At 41.3% G+C, this 21,066-nt stretch overlaps 1 protein-coding gene across 15 annotated transcripts in view; it reads left to right on the plus strand.

Moving 5' to 3' along the window:
* Positions 1 to 21,066, plus strand: part of SEC14L1 (SEC14 like lipid binding 1) — a 140,332-nt gene that overhangs the window by 86,847 nt on the left and 32,419 nt on the right. For 11 of the 15 annotated variants that reach the window (XM_078848621.1, XM_078848622.1, XM_073311090.2 and 8 more), the window contains 9 exons: positions 30 to 219; positions 4,015 to 4,103; positions 5,313 to 5,383; positions 6,609 to 6,780; positions 7,104 to 7,238; positions 9,363 to 9,497; positions 10,882 to 11,133; positions 13,300 to 13,478; positions 14,109 to 14,210. In XM_078848621.1, coding sequence (XP_078704747.1) covers positions 30 to 219; positions 4,015 to 4,103; positions 5,313 to 5,383; positions 6,609 to 6,780; positions 7,104 to 7,238; positions 9,363 to 9,497; positions 10,882 to 11,133; positions 13,300 to 13,478; positions 14,109 to 14,210 — 1,325 coding nt within the window. Of the gene's footprint in view, positions 1 to 29; positions 220 to 4,014; positions 4,104 to 5,312; positions 5,384 to 6,608; positions 6,781 to 7,103; positions 7,239 to 9,362; positions 9,498 to 10,881; positions 11,134 to 13,299; positions 13,479 to 14,108; positions 17,190 to 21,066 lie in introns of those variants that run through there. The other 4 variants (XM_073311097.2, XM_073311098.2, XM_073311104.2 and 1 more) reach the window with 4 other exon arrangements.

The following is a 21,066-nucleotide window of genomic DNA, read 5'->3' on the forward strand; positions in this document are numbered from 1 at the left end:
AATTTGAATCAGTAATTATTTTCCAATAGATCCCAAAGGATGAACATATTTTACGATTCTTGCGTGCCCGGGACTTCAATATTGACAAAGCCAGAGAGATTCTTTGCCAGTCACTAACATGGCGTAAGCAGCACCAAGTGGACTATATTCTGGAAACCTGGAACCCTCCACAAGTACTACAAGATTACTATGCAGGAGGTTGGCATCACCATGACAAAGGTACATTTTATATTCCTAGATGCTGATGGGCACTTTATAATCTGAATTAAATAACTTTTTGTTAAACGCCTGCCAGATGTGTGGTTTGAGAGTGTGGGTATTACTTTCATACTACGTTGTACTTAAGTGCAGTTAAGTTAGTGTGGTTTGCAAGTGAGAGCAGGCAAACTGACAGGGCTCCTGGGTCCTGTTCCTAGCTCTGATTGTAATTTTGATCAAATCACTTAACTTTTCTGAGACATTTGTAAAATTGGTAAACCTACTCAACAGAGCTGTTGTGAGTTATTTATCATATTTTACAGCACTCTGAGTTAGCTGGGTAAAAGGGGCTATAAAAATGCTGAGTATTAATTACTTTCCTGTGGTTGGTGGTTAAAAGATGTATGTAAATAAGCATACCTTTTTAATCAGCTTATTTCTGTTGTCAGACACTTGCTTATAGTGTAGCCAATATTTGGCATCACAGTTTCAGTGATAGGAATTGTGGTGTTACAAACACAAAATAGAGCAGGTTCATTAAGAAGAAAACAGCTTCTTCTTTATTCTGTGTAATGGGTTATGGACACGTCCCCAGAACTTAAGGATTCAGGCCCAGCTGCTGAAAGACACCACCCAGCTTGCCCCTGCTGTGTATTGGTCTTGCTGAAAAGTTGTGGAATCCCTCTCCCTCACCGTACTTGTAACTGGAGGGAGGGTTTCTATCCAGTTGTTCATCTTGGAAAGAGAGTAATCTGACTGCAAGCCTTCTGTGCTCTGATTAGTCTTTACCTGCTACCCAGCACTACTCCCTTTAGCCCTTCCTGCTACTGTAAGCATATGAAATAGTACAGGAGGCAGCTAGTAATAGCAGGCTACCATTAATAGTGGCCATGAGGGAGAGAAGGTAGGCTTAACCACTGCAACGCTGAGGTGAGTGCATGGATGGGTCTCCATCAACCCTGTGGGTTGTACAGATTTTAGGAAGGAAATTGGGGATGTGTTCCTAGATTTTTAAGAGAGGGACTTTGTTTCCTGTTTCCCTCTTCCATACATCTAGGGTCTCACCAATAACTAGGAAGGAAACAGATAAGTTTGAAGGTTGTTGGTAGATTATAGTATGTCCACTTTCCTGAGTGAGACAGAGGGTCTTCAATCTTGTGTTTTGAACTCTTGGTCTTATCCTTGAATTTCCTTTTGCTCTCTTGCCAACATGTAAACTGCAGACAGTTTCTCAGTTTGAAATCTGTTAATGTTACCACTTTAAAGCCTGGGGATAGGTTACTTTTAAATCTCTCCTTACCAGTTCCCCTCCTTCCTCTCGCACATGCAAAGTGTGTTCCAAGCTTCAGCTGAGTGGATTCTTTAGATAATATCTTTTATTGGAGCAACTGCTGGTGGCGAAAGAGACAGACTTTTGAGCTTACACAGAGCTCTTTCTTCAGGTCAAGGCATTTTTGAAGAACACTAATCACGGGCAAGTCAGAGAGCAGCAGCTATGAAACATGCTCTCTAGGATAGATGGTAACGAATGAAAGCTATCCATTTTACTTGAGCATAAATTCATAAACACTCATACGATCAGTGTGGCTCTCCTGTGCATTTGAGTAGTTCTTATTTTGATGAGAGCCTCAAGCAAAGAACTGTTAAATAACAAAACCCTAGTGAGTTATAAAATGTGGCTGCAGGGTTAAGAAGAAAACACTCCCAGTTATACAGCCTTCCCTCATGCATCATATGGGTGGGGTAGGTTAATAAATTATGAATTAGGGATTTTTGTAGTTCTTGTATAAAACTTAACAGCTTCTTATATAGTGCTCTAAAACCTGCATAGTACATTCCAAAAAGAATGTGTGATCTCTGCTTTTAGTGAAAATTTTATTTTAACACTTAACTGTGTAACTCCATAAGTATGTAGAATCTTTATACTCCAAGACACTACTACTGTATCTGCAGACTGAACAGCTTGGGTTTCTAGTTCTACAACTTATTTTTTTGTCTTGATTTTGAATCTGTTAAGCAAAGTGATAAATTCATTCTTCAGTTTAGATATTTAACGTTAACTTTTTAAGGGCAAGGCTCAACAGAGTTTCTATCTTCATAATGTCCTGCAGGAAAGCCTGCATAAATAAACATGACCTGTATCTTCTGATGCTTAGATGAACCTAGGTTGGCTAAATCAAACTGCTAAAAATTTAAACAACTGCCCTTTGAAAGGAGAATTAACATTGGGTCAATGTATAGGTGCTTCCATTAAAAAATAAAAACTACAAAGCGGGAAGATCATTAGTTGATCAAAGCTTCTCTTCAGAAGAATCAAGAGGTCAAAACTTTCATAATGAACAATATAGTCAAAGCTTGTCCATATCCCCTGGAATCCTTCCCCTCCCCCCCCACCCAAAAAACCCAACCAAACAAAAAAAACCCCACCTTCTTTTGCTACATATACTTCCCAAGTGTTTCACGCTATATTGGCTGTCAATTCGCACTGGGAGGGGAAGAATCATAGACCTATTTAAAAGGGAGACTATCAAAAATATTGTTTGCGTTTGGTTCTTGTAGCAGATTGGTATCAGTTTTTCAAATGTTAGAAGGAAATGATATTGAGCATTGAGATTAAGATCTTTTTGGCAAAATGGGCTTCCGTGCATGCTACTGAGACATGCTGACTTGCCCTTTTCTCTGGAATGAAAGTCTTTAAAACATGTTTAGGTGTGATCTAATTGAAGGGTGACTTTTTTTCTTGGAGAGCCTTTAAACAACAGACAGCTTTGGAATCAAAATACTTAGGAACAAGGCAGTCTGTCATGGTGTGTTGCAGTGCCAGAGATGGCAATTTATGCTTGTATACTCCAATAGATTAGGACAGAGTTAAAAATCCATCCCATAAAGAAGTTTAACACATGTTGTTCCTAATAAACAGCTCTGTTAAGATACTGTGAAAGGCCAAAAATGCCAGTTATGGTCCTCAAAAAATCAGCCCATGTACTTGTTCAGACTGTTATGTATCATGGAAGACATTTTAGTAATCTCAACAAACAAAAGAGGCGAGTCCTTGAATGTAAGGATCCCATTTGAAACTTGTCTCTGGATCAGACTTGCCCTCATTAGTCTTAAGCAGCATTTAGGAGGGTGTGTGCCAGCCCCACATAATATGTGGGGGAATAGCTGTTTGTTAAAAGGCCCCAAAATTATACCCACCATTATTTTAGCAAATAAAGCATTGATCTGGAGAGTTGATTCTGCGGTATTGTTGTTCACTTTAATGCAGTAATCTTTCTAAAGGCTTGTTGGGCGATATCCAGGGTAGTGTCCTTGTGAGAGAATGATTTAAGGCTCTAGTCTTGACCAGAGATCTGTGATATCAGGAAAAATATTGGACCAATAATCTATCCTTCTTCTCTTGGCTACACTGGGGGCAGATTTTGTCCACAAATCTCGTCAAGTACAATGAAATGTCTTAATTAATCAAAATCACTTTGGCTTTGTCTTCACTGTCAAAAAAGGTTTGTTTTTGTAGTGAGATAGTGAATTCAAATGAGCCATTTCACTGTAAAATACTAGTACAAACAATTCATTGGTAGTTCTTATTTCAATGTAGCTAGTAGGTCAAAACTATACTCCCCAACTTGGGGTTGACCTCAACTGGCTATATTAAAGTAAAACTACACTGCTTTGTCTTCACTAGAATTTTACAGCAAGATAGTGAAATTGAGTTAGCTGTCTCACTGTAAAAACACACCTTTTTGACAACAAAGACACGGATTTAGTTTTAAAACTTTAACAGAGAATACTAATTTAGCATCTCTTGCTCTTCAGATGGGCGCCCTCTGTATGTGTTGAGGTTGGGACAGATGGATACCAAAGGCTTAGTGCGAGCTCTTGGGGAAGAAGCCTTGCTGCGATATGTAAGTGCTTAAGAAATGACTTGTTTATTACTAACAAATTTGTTCTAAAGTTTGCAGTTTCCTGCCACACCAGAATGATCAGCACATAGTAGATATTTTTCTATATGCTTTAGCAATCTGTTCTCAGTTTGAACAGATCAAACCTCCCTGAATGGTTCATTTTAATATTCTTTCAAACTGTGGACTGATGGCAGAAAGTCAGTTGTTTGACAGTTACTATAGTTCTGGGCTGAGACATTATCACAGCTTCTTATCTAGTTTGTATAGTGCTTGAAACTTAAGCTTCCACATGTACACAGGGCAAGAAATGCATTCCTAGGTATTGTATGAGTATCCTATTTATTTTTTATTTATAAAATACACCCCACCCATAGTCTTGGATGCAATATTTATTTTAAAGGAAAATGACTTGCCTGTAATTCAGTTTCTTTGAAGAATTTAGTGGGATTCTCAGTGCTGATGTACCCAGCTTTCAAAATAGTACAGAACAGGCAAGCTCTAAAGAAGCATACTGGCAGCAGTAATTGCCATGATCACAAGCCAGCACCCACCTTTGGTGGTTGTACACTTTCTTTCTGGTGGTGCTATATCCATGTACTTAGCTTTGTCTAACTTTAAGCCATGGGTTTTTTTTTCCAAGTCTTTTTTGGTAATTATCTTAATTTTTTTGAGGGGAGCCTTTGCTTCCCACTCCGTCAGGAATTAAACAAAGGTTCAAAGGGCAGAAGGTGGGGGTTTAGGGAGGAGCTATGGGAGTTTCTTATGCCAAAAAATGTGAGACCTGAGAGTGAAATCCTGCACAAACAATGGTGTCTTCATAGAAATAAAGAATTTGTTGACACTGTTCAACTAAAGAGAAGTGTCCTACTCCACAAAATATACGGAATGCCTTTCTGATGTTCATTTGCCTCTGAGGGAAAAGGTGGGCCCTAAGATTCTGTACAGAATTCTTCACCATTGTATTCAAGCACTAAAATGGGATGCTTGTATGTTTTGTAATCTTCTTCTTATAGCTCTCCTAAAAGTTATTGCACTCAATAATGCTCCTAAATCCACTTTTGCATGTCTTCACTAGATGTCCTTGTACACTGGTCTGAGGTTAGTGTGAGTTGCTGTAAGGCTCAGGTTCTGAAGATTGCATTTTCTCCCCAGTCCCACAAACCTGACAGTTTTAGAACATTCTCTAAAACAACACTTTCTTTTGTGTAGGTTCTTTCTATAAATGAAGAAGGACTGAGACGATGTGAAGAGAATACAAAAGTATTTGGCAGGCCTATAAGGTGAAACATGAGAATTTGTATTACTTCTCAGAAAGAACATGAGGTCTGAATTTGTATGTAGCAGTGTAGGTGTTCTTCAAGTTTGGCTACAAAGTTGCTTTATTTTCAGGCTCCAGTTTGGAATAGGATTTGCTCACTAAATCTCTTACGAGCTCCAAAAAAGGAATTCAGGGTTTGGAATGACTTCAATATTTGTCTTCATAATAAAGCATTTGACTCCCTTCAGAGCCTATTGATTCCACCCCTTAATCTACAAAGGGTTACCAGTGTATGGCACTCCAATTTCTCATCTTCTTATTGCAAAGAACTCCCAGTCCCAGCTGACTTGAGGAGTGAAAAGCCAAGTGTAAGACTGGGGTTTCCTGTGTACTGCTATGGCCTTGTGTGGTCCAAGGATGCTTACATGGTAAAGGTGAAAGAGGCAGCAATGAAATATACAACACCTACTTATTTAAAAAAACAAACAAACACTGTGATTCATATGTCGTCTTTGGGAGTCATTCCAATGGCCTAGAATCAGTCAGTACAACATAGCTATGAATATACAAGGATGAGCTCTGAATTCACACCCCTTGGTGTGGGCCTGATTTAGGAAAGCACTGAAACACATGCTTAAAGCCTACTGACTTGATGTGTTTTAATACTGTCCTGTATAGGGAATGTTTTCCTGAATTGAGTCCTAAATTCTGAAATGCGGACTTAAAGTGCAGTGGCACTTTTAAAACATGCACTTGTGTTAGGAAACATGTATGCTGAATATTAAAGTTCCAGTGTAGAACCAGTACTCTTCCTCCCCACCCACCCCCCAGCAGTGATTTATTAAGCACTATGATGGTGTCTTGTGTTTGCTAGTAGGAACTTTCAACTGGAGACTGAAATGGTTGTCTATCCTTTGGTGACGTGCCTGCCCTATATCAGAGAATGAGCACAGTGATCGTTATACATAGTGTCATAAGCATGCATGGCACTTTATAGTTAAGAAAAATTTTCTGCTCCAAAGATCTTACAATTTCTTGCATCTACAGGCAGTACAAACTGTGGAGATGAGGTGGGAGGACTGCTATAGCTGTGTAATGAAGGAAGAGTGTGGCAACTGCAAAACCAACCAAAACTTGTAGATCTGTGATACAAAACTGAGTGCTCATCTCAAACCATCAAATGCTGTGGTGTGAATAATGAAATATGATTCCAATTGGATTCTTAAAAAACTCTTTAAAATTAACAGCTCCTGGACCTGTCTGGTGGATTTGGAGGGCTTGAATATGCGACATTTATGGAGACCTGGTGTCAAAGCATTACTAAGAATCATTGAAGTGGTTGAAGCCAATTACCCTGAAACATTGGGTCGCCTTCTTATCCTGAGAGCGCCCAGAGTATTTCCAGTCCTCTGGACACTGGTATGTTTGTGCTTCTAGTATCTGTACATCTACCTCTGGATACTGGTATGCACTTTACATGTACTGCTCTCTTGAAAACTGATGTTCACTGTGCTATAAACAGGAAATGTTGCCTCCTGGAAACTCCATTTTTAGAAAACACTTTATTTATGGAATTAGAACAAAAGTTCCTAAAAGGAAAAATGTGTTTGTGTAGGCAAATGAATAACTTAACTCATTTACTGTATGTACTTCAAAAGAATTATATTTTGTTTTATCCTGTGTTATGTGAAGTTACTCAAGGACCTGGGAACCTGACCAATTCTGTTTTTCTTTGTTTGTAGGTTAGTCCATTCATTGATGACAACACCAGAAAGAAATTCCTTATTTATGCAGGAAATGACTACCAAGGGCCTGGAGGTCTGCTGGATTACATTGATAAAGAAATTATCCCAGATTTCCTTAGTGGAGAGTGCATGGTATGAATTTTAAATTATTAATGTAACAATTTGTTGTTTCCCTCTTACATTAACCCCCACCCTCCAAACCTCCAAAACAAAGATTGCCAAGTATAATCTTTAAGTGTGGTCTCGCTCTGCTATAAAGCATTTTCCTGCTGGCTCTTCTGTATGACTCTGAGGTTGGAGTGATTCTTTTTAGTAGCAGCCTTTGCAATCCACCTTGAAAAGAGAAACAGAATGTTTCTGTAAAACAGATCGCAAATCACTAACGGAATACCCTGCACCTATAAATAAATACATTTTAAAACGGTCTTCCCCCCACTACATGTCAAGACTCAAGTTCAAGGCAGTAGCACTGTGTCACATACTGCTTATCCCAGGGAAGAAACGCATTCCTCACACTGTTTAGGTTCATAGATCCATATATGTTAAGGCCAAAAGGGACCATTATCACAAGGTCTGACTTCCTGCATATCATAGACCAAAGAACCTTACATCCTTAGTTTCTGCATCATTTGTGACATTCTCCACTGTTGTGTGAGAAACCAACCATTAGAAACCTGAACTTGTTTTTGAAGTCTTTTAAAATTAAAATATTTGTCTACATATTAAAGATTTAGGTTTTCTAGCTTCATATTTTTAAGAAAATTATTTCAGATCACCTATAAAGATGCAAGTTAAACTCCTCAGATATGGTACCTGAACACTATTTTGTCATAGTCCTCTCTGAGCCCCACCACCCCCTGCCCTGTCCCCAATCCAGATTTTTGGAGGCTGTATTTGAAAACCAGAACTGAATCATGAACCACAACTCCATGAGGGAAATGGGGAGGACAAAGATGAGACCAAATTTAGTGTTTCCAGATCTCTCCAACTCATAATTTGCTTCGTGAAACGTGAATCCAGTCCTGCTATCCTTCTCTCCTGTCCCTCCTTCAGATCACCATTGCAATAGCAGGACCTTTTCAATATAACAACTTCCCCTGGGAACTTAGAGCAATGTATAGTCCTTAAAGCCTTGTGGTATCCTGTGCGGTAGGGAAGCATTTATTCCCATTTTGTATCTGGAGAAACTGAGGCCACGTACATAGGAAGTCAACAGCTTACCAGCTTAGTCAAGTATTGAACCTCAAAAAATCAGTTCAGTCCTTGCTTGCTTCATAAAACAGTGTTCTTCCTTTTTGATTGTGGGAATCACTTACATTCATAGCTCTAACATCTCTCCTAAAAATGTGGTTGGATTTTCTTAATATATCAATCTGATATCACATGCCAGTGCATTTGTCTTTACGTGGATTGTGCTGTGTTTAATAGGTGCTCTCTCCCCAAACGTTTTTCTATAGAACATATCACAGTAACGTGTAAGTGCTGGAATTTGATTAATTGGTTGTGTAAAAGCATTTCCCTTTTAGGTTTACTTTATAAATCTCTGTAAATGGTTGTTAACTTACTCCTCTGCCTTTCATGGAAATTCTATCGAGCAGCTCTGGTCATCCATTTAAAGACCATGTACTAGGCATTTTGGACCAGAGTGTTTACTTTCAACTGGCTGCTACTTACAGTAGCAGGAGCTTTCACTGAAGGGAGTCTGCTCTATGTAATTTAGAACTATGTAAGTCATTCATGAACCTGGCAAAATCCACTATTTAAATAAGCAAAAGTGACTTACCAGAAGATAAATCAAAATGCTGAACGCTTCCTGTCTGTTGCAGACAACAATGCAATATTCTCCTCTTTGTTCTGGTTAATTCTGGATGAAATCTGAGTGCTTTAAGAATATAAATAAACATAGAAGCTGCACAGCTGTTTTTGATATCACACTGTTGCATATACAAGGTCTTTACCTGTTTCTGATATGATGATCCTTATAAATTAGCAAAAAATTAAAAATAGACCAATTTTAGTAGTGAATTTATTGAAGAATATCTTTAACTGTAAGATGGTTTGTATGGCCAAGTTCAGGTAGGGTTATGCTCATATATTACTCAGCTCTCCGTATTCTCCAGTGTTCTTGCAGAATTGGAGTTATTTCTGGGGGTGCCAGTATGAGAATGTGGCTTTAAGGATGTTTTAGATTCTGAAACATGTCAGGGAGGAGAAGATTTGTATTGTTGCTTTCATGGCTTTGTTTTAAATCTCCAGTGTGACGTTCCCGAGGGTGGGCTAGTTCCGAAGTCTCTGTACCGGACTGCAGAAGAGTTGGAAAATGAAGATCTAAAACTGTGGACTGAAACGATCTATCAGTCTGCAAGTGTCTTCAAGGGAGCTCCACACGAGGTACAACTACAGTCCTCACTCCTCTTCTTTCATCTTGGTCTAGCACCCTGTGTCTTTTTGCTTGTATAAAATGAAAGCAGATTAGAACCTGGTCACTCAGTTTGGAATGGTTTAGAGCAGATATTTGGGTCTCCCTAAACACTCAGAATTCAAAAGCTTCTTTTGATCTTTCCTTGAAGCCATGAGTAATGCAAGCCAAAATCAAGATCTGGGTAACTTGTGAAGAAGTAAGTGTTGGTATTTTTAAGACTCCCTGTCCCTTATGTGGAGGAGGTAGGCTGGCTGGCTACTCTATTGCATTCCCTGACCAGAGCCCATGAACCATCATTATTAGGTTATAAAAATGCTACTGGCTCTATCCACTTAATGAGTGGGATGACTTTTTTCCCCCTTCATGTAATATAGATTTTAAAAACTCAGAACTGAGCAAGTTACTCCATTTCCTTTCAAGACCTTTAAAGAACCAGGCACTTTAGATGGCCTGAGCTTTGCGTCTCAATGAGTTTCACTAAGTGAACTAATATTTTTAATATATGACCTGCAAATAGGAAACAGCTGTTTGTGACCTCTCTTGGTGATTTAATATGTATAAATGAGCCAGAAAGGTTTTTGTCTCTTTTTAACCTTAGAAATATCAAGAGCAAGAGTTTGATTTTTTTTTTTCCTGTTTTGCTAGAGATCATTCTTGGAAGACCAGACTTGCAGAATGCAGTCTCTTAGACCCTGATAGAAGGGGCATGGGTAGTTTTATCTTCAACAGAAGAGTTTTTCCATTAGCAGTTTGTTCAAGCATTTGTGTTAAATACTAGTTAATCAAAACAATGTGAAAATTATCTGAATAAGTCACTTTCCCTTTCAGTTAGATTTCACTTGTTATCCTGCATGTTCTTTTGTTGAAGGCTTTCAAAATGTGATGATGGAGGGGAGATGATTTTGGGGCCTTCTGTACATCATAAACACGCACTTTGACTTGCTTAACCAAGTGCAAATGTGAGGGCTCTGATGGCATCAGTGCTTTTGTTACTGAAGGTGGTTCCTTTTAGCCCATTCCCCAAAAGTCCTGTTGCGGTAGGAGGAGCATGGATATCTGTTTATCTCTGCTTATGAGAACACAGCTTTAGGGAAAAAAAACCTAAGGCTTTCAATAAAGGCCACAAAAAGAGAAGATAGAAAATGGCTCTATCTGCTTATGAAAGCTCTCATAGCTCTGATCTCAGAGAAGGTGATATGATAAATGAGAGTTAATTTGTATCTATTCTAGAGCACTCGTAATAGTCAAAATCAATCGAGAGCCCACCTACAGCGGTTTCTCTTTCCTAGTAAGAATTTCAGCCTTTACTGAGCATATTGCTATTGTCTAATCTAACTCTTCTCCTCTCCCTAGATTTTCATTCAGATTGTGGATGCCTCATCTGTGATCACATGGGATTTTGATGTGTGCAAAGGTGACATTGTTTTTAACATCTATCACTCCAAGAGAGTGCCACAGCCCCCTAAAAAGGACTCTCTGGGCACTCACAGCATTACATCTCCTGGGGGGAACAACGTACAGCTGATTGATAAAGTCTGGCAGTTAGGGCGTGATTACAGTATGGTGGAGTCCCCACTTATCTGCAAGGAAGGGGAGAGTGTGCAGGTAAGATCATTAATTATGCTGTTAGAGCAAGGCTTTATCTTTTGCTCTCAGCAGATCATCAGCAATGGGGCTCGTTGTCTGCCTGGCATGTTTGTTTGCATCCTTGTGATGGAGTTGTGGAGAGTGAAAGGTAGCTATTGTTTATTCCCTAGTAGCTGATCCCATTTACCAAGCTGACAAGCAAGACTGAAGGAATACATATAAACCATAAATGCACCTGAATCCAAAAGCAGCCAGTAAGTCACATTCTTAGTCGAGCAGCCTTGATGGTGTTGCTTTCTGAAATGAGGATAGCCAAGCAATGTATGTCTGCATTAGGGGAGGTTGAGGTATTCTCTGCTTAGAGATGGGGCCTGGAAATTGAGACTCAGAGGTTCTGTTCCTGACTCTTCTGGGCTGTGACACTTAGGTCCAAACTTTAGGCTGCTAATGCTATATTTATGTACTTAAACAAAGTGGCCTGAATTTCAGAGGTATAGGGCACCCACAGCTGCTTTTGACTGGAAGCTATGGATGTTGATTTCTTGTGAAAATCCAGCTTCTTATTCAAGTTGTCTAACTTGAGGTGTCCAAATTTGGAAAATACTGGCCGTAACCTCTTCCGTGCCTCAGTTTCACCTGTAAGATGGGGACATTGCAGGGTGGTTAGCTTCGCTGCTTTGAGAGACAGCTGCTCACTAAAATAAAATTTGCAGATGACACAAAGGTGGGAGATAATACCAGTGCAGAGGACGACCATAATATCAGAGAAGATGATTTGGAAAACCTTGAAAATTGGAGTAATAGAAATGGGATGACATTTAAGAGTACAAAGTTCAGGGTCATGCACTTAGAGACTAACACCACACTTTTTTTTGCTATAAAGTGGATGTGACAGGAGACGACTTGGGCATATAGGTTGATCACAGGATGACTTTGAGCTGCTAATGTGAAGCACCCATGAAAAAAGGCTAATACAATGCTAGGATACATCAGGCAAGGTATTTCTAGTAGAGATGGGGAAGTGTTAATACCATTATATGAGGCACTGGTGAGACCTCATCTGGAATACTGTGCGCAATTCTGGTCTCCCATGTTTAAGAAAGACTAATTCAGACTGAAAGAGGTGCAGAGAAGGACTACTAGGATGATCCAAGAAATGGAAAATTTACCTTATGAGAGGAGACTTAAGGAGGTTGGCTTAACCAAATGAAGGATGAGGGGAGATATGATTGCTGTCTATAAATATATCAGCGAGGGAGAGGAGTTATTTAAGTTAAGGGTCAGTGTTGGTACAAGAACAAATGAATGTAAACTGGCCATCCATAAGTTTTAGGTTTTAACCATCAGAGGAGAGACATTGTGGAACAGCCTTCCAATGGGAGTAGTTAGGGCAAAACCTAACTTGTTTAAGACAGGGCTTGATAGTTTATGGAGGGGGTGGTGTGATATTGCTGACAATGTTATATGGCCCATCTGTGACTGCTGTTAGCAAATATCTCCATCAGCCAGGGATGACAAGGGGGAGGGCTCTGAATCACTACAGAGAATTCTTTTCCAGGTGTCTGGCTGGTGGGTCTTGCCTGCATGCTCGGTGTCTAACAGATGACCATATTTGGGGTCAGAAAGGAATTCCCCCCCCAGGCCAGATTGGAAGAGAGCCTGGGGGGGGGTTCACCTTCTTCTGCAGCCTGGGTCACATTCTGATTTGAACTAGAGTAAATGGTGGATTCTCTGTAACTTGAAGTCTTTAAATCGAGATTTGAGGACTTCAGCAACTGAGCCAGAGGCTATGGGCCTATTACAGAAGTGTGTGGGTGAGATTCTGTGGCCTGTGGTGTACAGGAGGTCAGACTAAGATGATCATGATGGTCCCAAGTAATTTACCTCGTGAGAGCTGAGGTCTTGATTTTAAGTTCCTTGTGTTTTACTTTGAACACCTCAGCAGTAAGAGAGGTGAGAAGGTCTGTTTGTAATTTCTAATGTAACTTTTGTTGGCCCCTTGTATCAGGAAAGTCTGGCTGGCCAGTAACATTAATGGGCAGAGGAGCTGCAATGTCAGCATTTGAAAACACTTGCATGCATGCTGGCAGTCTCCTGCTATCTGAACAATAAATTTCACTCCAACATGCAAAAGCTTGACATTGTATTAACAAGTTTATTTCCATTTGTTATTGCTGCTTCCAGGGGTCTCATGTGACCAGATGGCCTGGTTTCTATATTCTTCAATGGAAGTTTCACAGCATGCCTGCCTGTGCTACAACCAACCTGCCTCGTGTGGATGATGTACTGGCATCTCTACAGGTCTCCTCTCATAAGTGCAAAGTGATGTACTATACAGAGGTGCTAGGATCAGAAGATTTCAGGTATGTCTGGTCAAGGTCTCAATGTCAAGCATTCTTTTTGTGGCCAGCTTACTTTTTGCTTTATGGCTTCATAATACCTTGGTACAAATATCAGAAGCCAAGTCCACTAAAGAAAAATCAAAATTCTTTGCTGTAGTTGCCTTGGTTAGAAAGCACGCTGTGTGGACTTGTACTGTACTTAAAGAATCTATAAAGCAAATAAAGCCCGATGAGACTAAATAGAAGGTAGCCCTGGAAAATAACTAGCGTACGCCACAAGAGAAAGTGAATTGGTTGGTCTCATCTTAGTTGCTATTGAAGACTTAACCCATATCACAGAAACACTACTTGATTTAGCAGACTTGCTGGATTCTTACTTAAAAGTTGATGCAAGTTAAGACTAAAGGACGCACCAGTACTATGCTTAGCTGCGACTACTTCGAAGTCTCACTATCAAGTGCATCAGATTTCTCCGAAAATATAATTGTGGTGCCCAGAGATGGTATTTTTTCTTGTTACACATGAGAGCCTCTGCGTGCTGACACTAAGGTTATAGAAGGTTCTTTAGGTTGAGTAGTAAATAGCACTTGAAGATGCATAGCAGAACTTAAATCTCCTCTTCTGAAGCCTGAACCTTCTCTCTCACTGCAGAGGCTCTATGACCAGCCTTGAATCAAGCCACAGTGGATTCTCCCAGCTCAGCGCTGCCACAACCTCTTCCAGCCACTCCCACTCCAGCTCCATGATTTCCAGGTAGTGCCATGGCAGGCGAAAAGCAAATGGATGACGTGGCTGGACCCTCATCTCTGGCAGCTGACTGCAGTACAGTGTATCCAAGTGGCACTTGCAAAAAACAAAACCCTTTTATAAATCGTAAAGTAGCTGTTTGAATTTTAAACGTCGTGTTTCTGTTCAAGTTCGAGCTGACAGACAGTCTCTTTAACTTTAACCCTAGCCCCTAACTCAGCCATAGATTTTTGTAAGCGTGCTTGCACAAATCCTAACTGTAAAATATAAGGGCTCTCTTGGAAGGAGAAGAGTAATCAATGTGCTGATTAAGAATTATTTTTTTAAAAAATTGCCTGTAGATGATAAAAAGCAAAACCAATCCTACCAGAAATATTCCATAGTGCATTAGAAAGCAAACACAAGGCTCCTGCCTTCTTGCCACATTATGGAATAGCCTGTGATCTTCCAGCTGCTGCAGGCTCTCCTGCTACTGCCACTCACTCGCACTGCTGTTTAAGAGACCAAGGAAAGCAGGTCCTGGCTATTGGCCCGTGCACATGGAAAGTCATTACAGCAGAGTTGCGAGTAAGCCACTAACACTAATACCTTTTGCATGTGCACATTGTTGGGGCGTCCCAACTCTGGACATTTAGGATATATCTTCACAGGGATAAAAAACCCACGGCCCGCTCAGACTCTCTTACACTGAAAAATTGCTGTGTAGATGTTTGGACTCCCAGAGCTTAGGCTCTAGCTGGACCTTGGGAGGGCAGAGGGTCCCAGCTCTTGGACTCAAGGCCAAGTCCACTGATCTGGGCCAGTTGTGGGTTTTTTATTCCTGTGTAGACATACTCTTAGGGGGCTAAAAGCAAATGTAGCCCTTTCCTTGAACTTATTTTTTAAGCACTGATGGTGGGGAGGAGAGAGGCAGAGAGCAGGCTCTCCCGCACCATGACCCAAAGGCTGGTCCAGATTGGGTCCTTGGTTTATTTCTCACTTCGTTCTGGAGTCACCTTTTACCCACTGCACTTACCTGTTACCCTCCAGAAGCGCTCATTTTTACTGGGATTTGCTTTATGCTAGGAGTGTAGGTGAACACATTCCTCAAAGCAGAATTAGGCTTGCTCCTTAAATCAGTCAGGAGGCAGCGTGGCTACAGCAATTGCTCTTCCTCAAATTCTCCTTTCTGGCCTCATGTACGCTAGGAAAAGCAGAACTTGACAGCTTCCATGGGTGGTAAATAACAAAACAGGGCAGTAGGATCTTTATCACCATAAAAAACATCCAATCCTGCCTAGGCTACTGCTTTCATTGTTGCAATCACCAGTGGTGAAGTTCTTGTCTGGATTATGTTTTTCCGCTCTAATACATAGGTCCCATGCTGTCCTGCTTGCTTGGGGACTCACCTGATGTTCGCTCAGGTTCTTTACCCCAAAGCAAGTAGCTACTGAATCCCCAAGGTACACAGAAGGTGTAAATGTTGAGTAAACACTTTTTTGATAAGTAAGCTAAAAACATAGCATTCAGAATGTTAATATTTGATATGTCTCCTGGCATTACACGAGATTACAGCTTGGAACCCAGCACAAGTTGCTTATTTAGACCACTGGTCGAAGGCCTTTCCCCTGCTAGAAAACAAAATTGTTCCTCCAGTTGGAGTAAGCTGCTGTATTGCTACAACCATTAATAGCTAGCTGGATAAGATCTTACAAGGGCTGCAATAGCCTTGTTTTTGCTCATGGGGAAACATTTGCTGAAGTATTGCATGTTAGGGGTTTATTTAAGATAACAGGCTGCCCTGTTTGAAGAAAGCTGAGCCCTGAGAAATTCTGAGTAAACATTTTAAAATGCACAGTATTTGTACATCCCAGTTTGTGGAAAAAACAAACGGATGTGAAGCACAACACTTGCAAGCCAATGTCAGCTTGGAGTGTTCCTAACAAAGATGATAAAAGCTCAGTATTAATAAATCAGCTTAACTATGCTGAAAAACACACCCTCCTGCACTTGATCAACCCAGTCAGGCACCTTCAACTTGCAGTAGGTAAAATTCGCTTTCAAATCCCAAGGCAGGGTGGGATTCTCACCCTGGCTGCCAAGAATATTGGCAAACTAGTGCTGGGGCAAACAAAGGAACTCTACTGCCCAGATGTTAAACAGGTCCATAGCCAGTGTATGTACTGTATATGGACTCTGCTGTATAAACCACCTATAATCCTGCTTACTGATATTTCCTTTGAAGAGAGGTAGTTTGATACTTGATCCACAGGAGCCAGTGTTCCCAGACACAGAGGAGCTAATGCCGGAAAAGGCACTATACCGTTAACTCACTTAGTGACATTTGTGCCTCTTGCCAAAGGGCACTTCCCCTCTAAGGGCTCTACCTTGAAGATGGTCCCCTCTCTCTCTCTCTCTCTCTCTCTCTCTCTCAGATGGCGATTTTGCTGACAGCTGTAAAGAAACCGCTTCATTCAACAATCCACATCTGCCCTGAGGTGTCTGGCTTTGTAGACCTTTCTGAGTTACAGCCACTTTTCAAGGCTGAAGATCTCTTGGGTTTTTTTTAGTTAGTGGCACTTGAGGGTTTTCTCAAAGTCGAATACATCTTTTTAAAAACTCAAAGCACATGATAGCACAAACAGTTGAGGGGTTAATACACCAGAAAAGCAAGATAAAGTTTCCTCTTAGTGAAGTGCTATGGCAAATAGGACTGACTTATGCAGTTTGAAATAGACCTGATTAATTTTAAAACTCTTGGTCTCCCCTTTTTCATGTGATATTGCTGTTCTTCGTTTCTGCCAACACACTGACCATTCTGTTGGCTTTTCTCCCCTGTGTAACCAATGTCCTTTCCCTGCCCTCTTGTCCATATTCATGAATTGCATATCAAATTCTGTAAATGTTTTGTAAACATATTACCTCACTGCTGGTAATAAGAAACAGTCTTTAAAAGATTTTTTTATTGTTATCAATAATAAATGTGAACTGTTTGAAAAACAAAAAGCTCAGACTCTGTAGCAACTGCAATCTTTGGAATCAGGTGTAATGTACAGAGGAAACTGCTGAAGGGTCTAAGTGTCTCCCAGTGGGGTTCTGCAGTGCTACCACAGGCCTGGCAACAAGAGTACTCTTCAGTTCTTGCTGTGGTTTACCTTTCCTATTTCAAGATGTGGCTTGGTCATTGCAAACTAATGGGGTTTTCCAAGCAAAGCATAGGACCTAGAGAGCAAGGACAAGCTGTATTGGAAAGGAGGGGTTGACTTTTTTCCAAAAGGAAGTTCACACAGTGGGATAGGAACCAGCTTCTCAGAGGAATTACCCTGCAGCCCATCTTCCTCTAGTATTGCAGGCTACCTGCATTATGAATAGCCAAGAGGAACTATGATGGTTAAAGCTGGATATCATGTTATAAAACAGCGCTAATAAATCTGTCACTATATAAAGAAACTATTTCTGTGCTTTCACCGGAGAGGAAATAGCTTCCAAATGGTTTGTTCCAGGTTTGGAGCAGTAGCTACTCTACCAGCGGATCCAATGCATTGCAATATAGTCCGTGTTTTTGATGTAGTAGATGTGGCTCACAAAAGGCTTTCTTTGAGACAGAGTTCATTCAAGAAACAAAACTAAGTACAAATGGGCATGTATACATGAATGCGACTCATTTATCACAAACTGAAATTGTTTGCTACCTGAACAAGTTCAGTAATAGGGGTTTCTTCCATTCACCACCCTGCACTTTTTTGTCACAAGAGTGACCTATGAAGACTGTCATTCATCAGTTGTAATAAGTCTTTTGCAAAAAAAAGCTGAGATAAATTTTAAATAAAGATTCTAAAGCAAAGAATATCTCTTGCCTGCCACCTGGTGGTAAACTTAGAGCTGGTCTAAGTTTTACCAAAAGTTTTGGTTAGGGATGTGATTTGTTTTTTCACTAAAATGGTTATTCCAATGTAAAGGTAACTTACATCAGTATAGTTGTTCTCCTTGAGTGTGAAATTGCGGGGCAGGGGCCTGTGATATTGTTTGTTAATCTCACAAACACTGGGGCAAGACTATGCCTTACACAGCTGCTACCCATCCTGGTGCATGAAACCACAAGGGAGTGATCCTGTCTACTTTGATCTTGTATTTCCCCTTGAGTGTTCACATTCAAAAAACAGGAAAAAGAGAGACTTCCCTCCCCTCTACCCCCACTGCCTGTCTTCCCAAGGCAAAGGTTGCTTTAATAATCCTGCTGTAACTGAAGTTTCATCATATGGGTTCCCCTTAATCCTTTTCACAATTGTAAACCAACATGATCATAAAAATTATGACGGTCTTGGTCAGCATGATAGGCTGCCTGATTCCCCACTTACACCAGTCACAGCTCAGGCTGAACCACAAGCTTAGTTACTTAGCGTAATTAAGGTGCGGGGAGCTTGAACACCCTTTAACTGAAACAGCTTCCCTTGCTCCTACTACACAGCTAGCTGTTCACTGACTGTAGATATGGCCACACAGCACTTTGGAGCAAACCTTGCAGGCCAGGGTGAGAGATGCAGGGTTTGTGCAAGCCTGCAGCTGTATAGACAGAGCTCTGAAGTTGCCACTTGGGCTAGAGCTCAGGTGCAGAATGGTGTGTAGCCATACCCTGTGAGACAGCCATTGGTGCTGTGCACCTGGCCCTCCAGTGACTTCAGCAGCTTTGAAAGTTGGGCCTATGCAGTATAGTGGACTCCTGATGCTGGACCATACCTGGCTACCCTTTTCCAGATGGGACCAATGTCTGGACCTGGTTTATGGAAAATGCTAGAGAAGGGGTTTGACAGACTCTGGCTCACTGCCCTAGAACCCCTCTCCCACAACGGGTGCTCAAAAGTCCCCCATCAAGAGCCTCTTAAAATGGAGCACATGCCAGGCTCATTGCTTAACAGGGTGCTATGGCCCACAGTAATTACAGGGCTCAGGAGAGGATGACTGATTTATGTCAAGATGGAGACTTGCTTGTTTACTAATGTGCTAATAACTGGTGCTGTACAAGACTGAGTGGTCTGAGCCCTGCAGTTGATGTGGGTTGCTCATTGATCTTAGGGGGGCAGCCTTGAGCTCCATTTGGTGCAGCAGCCCTATCCTTTAAAAGACATACAAGGGAGCGAGGGGGCTGTTGGGTATAACCTGCCTCTTTGCGGGGGGCGGTGTATGCTTGTCTGTGCTCGGAGCTTGAAGAAACAGCTCCCTGTTGCAACTGTGGGGTCACCTGCTGGTGCACAGCACATCACATCTGCGTTTAAAGCCACTATTGCCAAAGCACTGGCTTTTGTCTGCGTGTAATGTTCCACATTAAAATCAGGCCACAGGCACCAGCTGCATCACATTCCCAAACACCAGCTCATGGGTTTGTCCTCAATGCACGCTTACTTGGAATTTTTCTTGTTTGCAGCTACTCAAGTAAAATTCTTCCACTGAGCCCTTTCAAATAACTTTGTGCTGCCACTTTGAGGCCTGCATTCGCTACAAGTAGGGCAAGGTCTTGGTTATGGAAAGAAGGGCTCTTACAAGAGCCCCCAGCAGACGCTGCAGAGTAACACCTCCCCACTAGCTGTGAGAGAAAGTGACTGCCATGCAGGTCTCCTAACCCCGCCTTGTTAAGACAGGTTCTAAATCCTGAAGCAAAGGGATTCATATCCCTCCCTTTCAAATTTGTTAAGATTAGCTTAGTTACAACAGTTAATCTTAACTATCCATTACAGTGGTTAGATTTTGCTAATCACACCATCCTGTGGCAATGAATTAACAGTATTTCCTTTTATCAGTTTAAAATATGCCACCTTTAGAGTTCAGTAAATGCTTCCTTGTTCTTGTGTTATGAACCAAGTAAGATGTTTTCATCAGTAAGCTGTAACACCAATGAGACACAGCCCAAGGAAAGTCAAACAGCTGGGGGTTCCCACTCAGTGTTTGCACATTAGGTGTGTATAGTAAATAGTTACACCACCACCCTGCCCTCCCCGGGCAATGCACAATCACTTCCCACATAGTGTTCATACTCTTACGCCTAGCAGCTCTTACAAGTGTATTATACAAAGGTCTGGCTTACCTTTAAACCCAACAGTGTTTAAGGGATATTTGTTCTAGTGCTATTATGCACAAGAGTAGGTTGGAAGTAATATTGGCTTAATATTACCCATGGGCTCATTGACGGCAGACTCACCACACTTTGTTTCAGTAGGGCTACTACTTGCATAGGTCTACCCTTGCCTTGTCTGACCCACAGGGGCTGGAGTTTCTTCATGATGCTATAGGAAAGCAGTAGAATAATGTTATGAAACCAAGCTGCAGCTGTTCTGAGCAATAAACAAACTCCCTCAGTCAAACATTGCTAGCAACCATATTTGACCACTGTTATGGGTAGCACATTCTTGGGCAGCCCAGCAAGCATCAGCTAACGAAAGTTCAGTAACAAACTGGCAATTTCAACAGGTTTGTGCACTGGGCCAGGTTGTCTGAAACTGGTGAAAGGACCAGACCCTCCCAGTGTCTAGGGGGTAACAGCCACACACCTGTTAGCATTAGAAATAAATTTGATGAGGCTGTAATGTTGCAAGGACATCCCTAGTCTAGCCCTTAGGCATTCCAAAACACCCCCCACTGTCAGCTCCGACCTTGCCCATCCTTTCTCTCGGCAGTGTTTTATAAAGGATGGGTGTGACCAAGAGATATTTGGAGCAGAAGGTTGTCCAGGGGTTATGCTCTAATCTAGGACTTGGGCTAGCTGGGTTCAAGTCTACAGGCATCCTGTGTGAACTCGGGCAAGTTGCTTTAGCTCAGAGCCTGGCACGCATGTAAGTGCCTGATGGACACTGATTCGGGACTTTTCCGCACCGGAGATTGCAAGCTGCTC

This window comes from Lepidochelys kempii, chromosome 14 (assembly GCF_965140285.1).
Source record: "Lepidochelys kempii isolate rLepKem1 chromosome 14, rLepKem1.hap1, whole genome shotgun sequence".
NCBI classification, from domain to species: Eukaryota; Metazoa; Chordata; order Testudines; family Cheloniidae; genus Lepidochelys; species Lepidochelys kempii.